This window comes from Phaethon lepturus, unplaced genomic scaffold (genome assembly GCF_000687285.1).
Source record: "Phaethon lepturus isolate BGI_N335 unplaced genomic scaffold, ASM68728v1 scaffold43332, whole genome shotgun sequence".
Lineage (NCBI taxonomy): Eukaryota > Metazoa > Chordata > Aves > Phaethontiformes > Phaethontidae > Phaethon > Phaethon lepturus.
The window spans coordinates 931-7932 of NW_010523413.1; the positions used below are offsets into that span (position 1 = coordinate 931).

General features: G+C 55.1%; 1 protein-coding gene across 1 annotated transcript; it reads right to left on the reverse strand.

Moving 5' to 3' along the window:
• Window positions 1-1889: 1889 nt before the first annotated feature.
• LOC104614998 (protein FAM3D-like) lies at window positions 1890-6551 on the reverse strand. The gene is made up of 9 exons (XM_010282117.1): window positions 6539-6551; window positions 5687-5797; window positions 5364-5384; window positions 4589-4712; window positions 4287-4345; window positions 3881-3931; window positions 2461-2545; window positions 2177-2303; window positions 1890-1979 (listed from the first exon to the last, which is right to left on the reverse strand). Exons 1-9 carry the CDS (start codon window positions 6549-6551, stop codon window positions 1890-1892), a joined length of 681 nt encoding a protein of 226 aa, XP_010280419.1.
• Between the last annotated feature and the right edge of the window lie 451 nt (window positions 6552-7002).

The following is a 7002-nucleotide window of genomic DNA, read 5'->3' on the forward strand; positions in this document are numbered from 1 at the left end:
TGAGGGGCTTAAAATAGTTGGCATATTTATGCTGGCAGTGTGGCGGTGCTGTGTGATGTGAGGGCTGTTGTGTCTGTTGCGTTGTGTTATTTCTCGCTGCTGCCGTGGGTAGGGATGATTCAGTGCTTGGGATTAACCACAGCTGTTGCAGCAGATTTAGGGATCGATTTATGGGGGAGGCTTCTCTCGGCACGGTCAGGTGCACCTTAAGAACGCCGGAGGATAAGCTGGGATAAAATACTACAGCTATTGGGGAATTCCTCTGTGATGGTTGTTTGGGGGTTTTATATCAGTTTTGCCTTTGGAAGTTCTTACGGGTGTTACACAATTTATTTTGGACTTTTTCCTTGGTTAGGGAAAACCAGTTGCCTTGCTGGTTTTGGACGGTGGTGCTGGGTTTTGGATCCAGGGTTTCATCCCTAAGGCTGCTGGCATGGGACAGGCTGTGTCTCTTCCTGGCCCTGACCTGCCAACACACCTCACTTCTGCTCCCCTGGGGCGACCTGTGGGCGCAGGTAACCAATGTGAACTGCCTGTTAGAAGTTGTGCTGGGGCAAACTCTGCTGTGGGAGGCAGAAAAGGCTGTCCTGGATTGCCTCGTGTTACCCTGCACAGCTCCAAGCGCTCCAGCAGAAATGCTCCACCCTCACATTCTGCAAAATTGCTTTAAAGAATGGGGGGAAAACCCAGATACAATCATAGGAAATTGAAGTCTGTATGTGATGCAAATTTATCCGTGTCCATGATGACAGATAAGCCCGGGCCATCGCCCATACAGCTTGTCTGATCTCAGCAGTGCTTGTGCTCGGGGAGGCTTTGGGCACTGATGGTGCTCGGGTGAATGCGCCCCGACACGAGCAGATGCTCCCCCAGACCTCCTCGGCCTCGGGCGGCGGCACAGGAACCACCCTGGAAGGTTGTCTGCGGGGCTCTGCCAGCCTGCGTTTTGGCAGGCATCTCTCCTCTGCTGCTCCTCCGGTGCAGCTCCTAGAGCAAAGGGGGTGCGTGGGTGCCCACAGCGGGGTGCCAGCCCGGCTGTGTCGCATTGCTCCAGACTGCTGCTGGCTCCGGCTCTCCCGGTAAGACGCTCCCACCTATTGGCCATGCTGCACAACTTCAGCTGCCCGAGGAACTTGCACATCCATCCCTCCCTCTTTGAGGGCAAAGTCAAGTTGGCACATTCCTGGAGTTATCCTGACCTTTGGGGATGTGCCACGGAGGGTTTAGCTTGGATTTAACCCATGAAAGATGCAACTGAGTGGGGAAAACGCTTTGGTCTACAAATATTAACGTACACTGCTGCAAGCCATCCCTGTGGCCTTCTGGCCTTATTGTGGCTGCAGGAGACAGTGGGGCATTGGCAGGAGCTCTGGGGGAAACCACCAGGGCCTGAGCATCCCCAGGGATGACTTTGCCCTCTGCCATGTGAGGAGTGGGAGCACCCATGTGCGGTGCTGTGGGATGGGTGATGGTGATGCCTGGCTAGTGGCAGAGGACGTGGCGTGCTGTGCCTGCAGGGAAAAGTGTGGATTATGCTTGAAAATGGAAGTGAGAAGGTAGCGTTTTATAATTGGATATCTTATTTAAGAGATCTGAGAAACCTTCTACAAATTTTTTCGTTTAAAGACAGAAAAATAAGATACCCCAAGTTCTCCCATAGGTGAGGACAGCTGGGTATTTGCTCAGGCTCTGCAGGCACTTGTACAGCTCTTCTCCAAGCCCTGCGCAGCCCCAGCTGTGGAATGGGCGGTGCGTGGCCGGTCCCTGGGAGCGGGCAGCTGCTGCTGGGCTGGGTGACCGGGCGGTGGGGGGCCGGGGTCCTTGCGATGGGGCTGGGGTCCCTGCGAGACTGGTGGAGGCTGCTCTATGTGGCAGGCTGGGGCTTGATGCTAATCCGTCTTCCTGGGGGCACAGCCTTCCATCTCCAGCAGCTCAGGCCAGCCATCGTATTTATTTGTTTTCTCATCATTTTTGATGTGCTGCAGCAAAAAAAAAGAGAGAAAATGAATGAGGAGGGGCTGGTGGCACAGTGCAAGTTTGCAGTGTGGCAAAACGTGCAACTTGGCTCGACGTGGGGGATAACACCGCTGGCCCACGTCTTCTGCAGAGAGGTAAGTGAGATGTGGCTCAAGAGGATGGGAGCCTCTGGAGCTGGTAGCAGGAGAAGGCCACGTACCTCTTCAAAAGGGCTCTTGTTCTTCAGCCCTTTTGCTCCCAAGAAGACCCAGTTGTCCCGGAAGCCCACCTCATTCACGTGGCTGCTGCCCAGCTCCACAAAATGTGCCCGTACTTTGTCGTTCATCCTGAAAGAGGGTAAGAAGGTGTCAGTGTGGTGCCAGGTGGGTGTCCCCTCCTGTCCCCCCTCTGCTGCTGACCACAGAGGGGACCAGCTGCACCTCCAGCTCCCCCCAGCTGTGGGTTTCTAAGGGAGCCAGATGTTGCTCCTGGGGCCAAACTCACTTTGTGGCAGCGTCATCATAGCTGGCTGTTAGCACGATGGTGCCATGCTGGATCTCTTGGAGGAAGGTATCCAGTTTGTTAATGTCTGGGAGAGAGGAGCATTAGGAAAAGAAAAAGGGATTTAGCAGGGACTGCTGCATGGCAGCTGTGGGAACCTCCTCTGGGTCAGTGGGAAGTGTCCTGGCTGTGCTGGTGCTAGCCAGGATTTGGGGTCGTGGGCCCGGGGAAGGATGGGCTTCCAGATGCTGCATTCCCCATCTTGCCTTCCCACCTGGGCTCTCCCGCGGAGCCTGGGGCTGGCACCTTCCTCCTGCTGGCATGACATCTACAGGGGGGAATTTGCATCTGAAGTTTGCTCACTAACTGTGAAATCTTGTTACATGAATTTTCTTCCCAACACCAGAAGCAAGCTTGCTCGGCCGCAGAGCTGCCTGCCCTGCGATTCTGCCTTTGGCTGTGTTGCGGGGATTATTCCTGATCCCGCATCCGTGGGATGCTCGAGTCCAACGCCCCATCTAGTGGCACAGGAGCCGACTGCTGTCTCCTTCCCGGAGACTCTCCCACCGCCCATCTCACTCACAAACTCAGCCTGAAAACTCATGATACTGGTGTTTCTCCTTAAAACTCCAGAATTATTAAGAATAGGCTGCAAAAATCAAAAAGCAGAAAGGGTGATGGATCCCTGAAAAGGCTCAAACGGCAAAGGGTAAATCAAAAGCACTATAGGGGTGGTATTAGCATGTGATTTTTGGGGAGTCCTGCCAAAACCCTGGAGAGGTTTGGTAACAGCTTTGCAACAAAGGTGGGATTTACAGCATCCTGCAAGTCAGCGCCAGCTGGGCTGTGAGCAGGTGCTGCCTTGGTTCAGGGCATCTTCTTGCTGTTGGGAAGGTTGTTTGAAGCGGACAGGTGCAGGGACGTGGTCTTTGCCACCAGGCTCTGCTCCCTGTGCCCAGCCTTGCTGGGGCTGGGGGTCACACCTCGCCTGCCATGCCCTGAGCTCCTCATTTCTTCTCCTGCAAAAGGCAGGGAAACAAGCTGCTGCTCAGCCACCACCAGAATTAAAAAAACTGAGTTGAAAGTTGCAAAAATCTCAGGATTAGTCTATCTGATCTCAGAAAGCAGCCTCTCTGAGGTGTCAAGTGCCCTGGTTTATTCAGTTTAGTGGAATTATTTTTTTCAGGCTCTTGCGTGCACGTACAAGGAGTGAGAAGCCACCCTCGGAAGTGGATGCATTAGGAGGACTCCAGGCTCAATGGCCTCGGGGAAAGCTGAGCTTTTACCACCGGAGCTGGCGATCCTGGTCAAAGTCCACTAGAACTTATTGTTAAATCCGTGGCAGATGAGCAGCCTAAACAGCCGGCAGTGCTGCTGCGAGCCCTGGCTGGCAGCTGCCAAGCAGCAAAGCCACCGCGCTTACCTCCAGAGTACATGTCGAACGTGTCAGCTTTCAGGGGCTGCCCGCTTGTTCCTGAAAGGTTAAAATTCAAAACAGAGCACAGGGAGATGGCACTGGGGTGGCTCTAGGCTTTGCCTGGCCACCAGCTTGGGGTTTCTGCTGTAAAATGCTTTGCTCTTCCCGTGGTGTGTCGTATTTTCTGTAATGGTGAACCATGATGGAGCCGTCGTGCACGACCCCGGTAGGTTTGTTGCCATCTCACTGGCCCGCCCAGCCATAACTGTGGCTGTGCACCCCGTGCGACACAGGCCTGATGTGATTTTGGCTCAGCTGTGGTGCCGGCCAGGGTCTCTGGTGGCCTGTTCCCTCCCGGGGGAGGAAGGGACCCCGGCTGTGGGCAGAGGGGGTTAGCGCCCGCCTGACTCACCGTTCACCAGCGCGATGTTCAGGCCTCTGCCAATGTTGTTTTTCATGCTGCTCATGAGGCTGGAAAGGAAAGTGGAGAGCACCAGTAAGTGGAGATGCTGGTGCCAGTGAAACTGGAATGGGGCAAAGTGGCTGCCGATAGAAAAATATCCCCAGAAGTGGTAGCAAAGAAAACTAGTTCCAGGGTTTTTTTTAACCACAAATGCACTGTGAGGGCCATCGCTGTGCTTGGCAGAGGCCAAGCTTGCCCCGTTCAAGCCCAGAGCAGCCACGGCTGCCCCATCCACACCATGTGCTGCTTACACCATGTCATTGAAGCAGATGGAGGGTCCCACCACATTTGCAGCACCGCTGATGATCTTGAAGGCAAAATGGTTCTGGGGGCAACTCTTCTGGTTCCCACACTTGTGCCGGGGCAGCTGCTTGCCTGCAAGGGAGGAGTGGAGCTGGAAGCCATGGTGTTGGCCCCGGGGGGGACACAGGCCATGTCCCTGGGGGGCTGAGCAGGGCTGGCACTGGGGCACGGTGACCCACTAAGGGGGCAACTCCTGGACCAGCTTCTTGCACTAATGAGGCTTTTGCTGGGGCTGGGACCAGCTTCTTGTTTGAGCTTTACGGTGCGGAGGTGTGGGGTGGGCTGAGGCGCCGGTGATGCTGGGTGTGAGCAGCGGCACGGCATGGCTGATGCCGTGGGGATTGCGGAGGGGTGTGCGCCGGGGAGCGCTGGGAGCTGGCACTCGTTCAAGGCCCACCCCGAGGGGCTTTTCTGCTCGGCGTTCCCCATTCTCAGACAGGGCAGGGACCCGTGCCAGACCGCCTGGACGAGCCCGGGACCTGCTTCCTGCTGCAGCCTGTGGCCCAGGGCTGTCCCTGCTGGGGCAGGGAGAGCGCTGGGGGGTCGGGAGCTTGCAGAGCCTGCCAAAGCCACGGCGGCTGTGAGCAATGACCAAATTCCCCTGTCTTTGGGAGGGTGGGATTTTTGCCATGGGAAAGGGGCTCCTGAAGGCAGCTGTTGTGCATCGCCCTCAGCCCTGGCGCGGTGTTGTGCGGCGGAGGTGGAGTAGAGAGCGGTACTCACTGATGGGCTTCTTGGAGGCACCTGTGGGTACCAAAGCGGGAGGGTTAGACACCCTGGAGAGCCGCCAGCTCTTCCCCAAGCCAGGGGCAGCCCTTCAGGCACCAGCTCTCCAAAACTGCTCCCCATGGCTGCAAGCACCGCCAGAGCCACCCGCCCCCATGCAGCTTCCCACCACGCTGTCCCCTCCCTGCCCTGATGGTCAGAGCTGGTGGCTGTAGCCCCGGCCAGGGACTGCAAGTGCAAATGTTCACGGCAACTATATGCAACGAGAGGGCTGCGACCCCCTCCCTCCGGACCTGCCCAGAGCCCTGCCGGTGCCTCACCGAGCCAGCTCCGCAGGCTGACGGCTTTCTGTCCGTGATCGAAGTACGTTTGCAGGATGAACCATGTGCTCAGCAGCGTGATGAACAGTGCCACGTACTGGATCATGCCTGCTAGGGGTGGGAGAGCAGCCAGATGGGAGCAGCAGCAGTGTGGGTTAGGGACCGGAGCATCCCTCTGGCTTCTTGGGGACTTGGTCTGTGCGTCCCCAGTTTACCAGGCGCAGGGTGACAGCCAGCATTTGTGAGGCAGGGGAAGGCATCTTAACCCTCCTTCCTTCATCCTCTAAAAGGACCCTGATGTCCAAATTAGTATCTCTAGAGCATGTGGCGGTGCTCAGACAGGCATTACCCTTCTACTGGGAGGCACTATTCATATTTCTCTCTGCATTAAAGTATATCTGATAATTGGTCAGAAAGCCATGTAAATCCAGATATTTCTTATATTCCCAGTGCTGGGAAGGCTGCTATCCCCCAATTAGTCACTAGCTACAGCCAAGCAGCTGCTAATACAAATGTGATTGGCATTTGGCTTTAAAGCAGTGTTCATTGGAGCAAAACGTTCCAGTCCTGCATGGAAAGAGAGTAGAAAAATATACTTATACTGCAGCTGAATGGCTCTTATGGAACCAGGAATGTCTCAATAGCCCTATCTTCCCACCCACGGAGGGTTTCACTGGGAAAAATACAACGGGCGGAAATCTGCATGAATCTTTTAAAAACCTGATGCTTATACAAAGGCCCTTTCCCATGCCCCAGGGTGGCTGGGCTTGGAAGGGGTCATATAAATCAGAGAGAGGCATGAAGAGCCGTAGAAAAGTGGACAGAGCAAAGTAAATCTGTCTCCCTCCTTACCTGTCACCCGCATGGTGATGGGGAGCGAGAGCACGACCAAGGGGGTGGCCAGTGGTCACGAGTCACCCTGAGGACAAAGAAGGCAATACCATAAAGCATACCTGTAACCACCAAAGCCAGGCAGACATTAGATGAAAAAATAACTGCTATGTTTAGCACATGTGCAATAACTAAGAGGTCACCGAAGGTGCATGAATTCTTGTTAGGCACACGTGCTCAGTCCCTCCCTGGTGTTGAAGTCCTGGCGCCTGTATGTTGGAGCAGGATGCACTGATTGAGCTTCCGTCATTCTGAAGCCTCTGAACTCTTCACTGTGACTGTCTGCTGCCCTGTGCCCTCCTGTTTCATGTCCTTTTCTCAGTAATGGATCGCGCTTTTCTGTTCTCCTGATAGTGATGAGCTCAAGGAGTGTATTTTCGATCATGGCTTTCCTGCATTTCCTTCTGGGGTGATGCAAAGCAGGT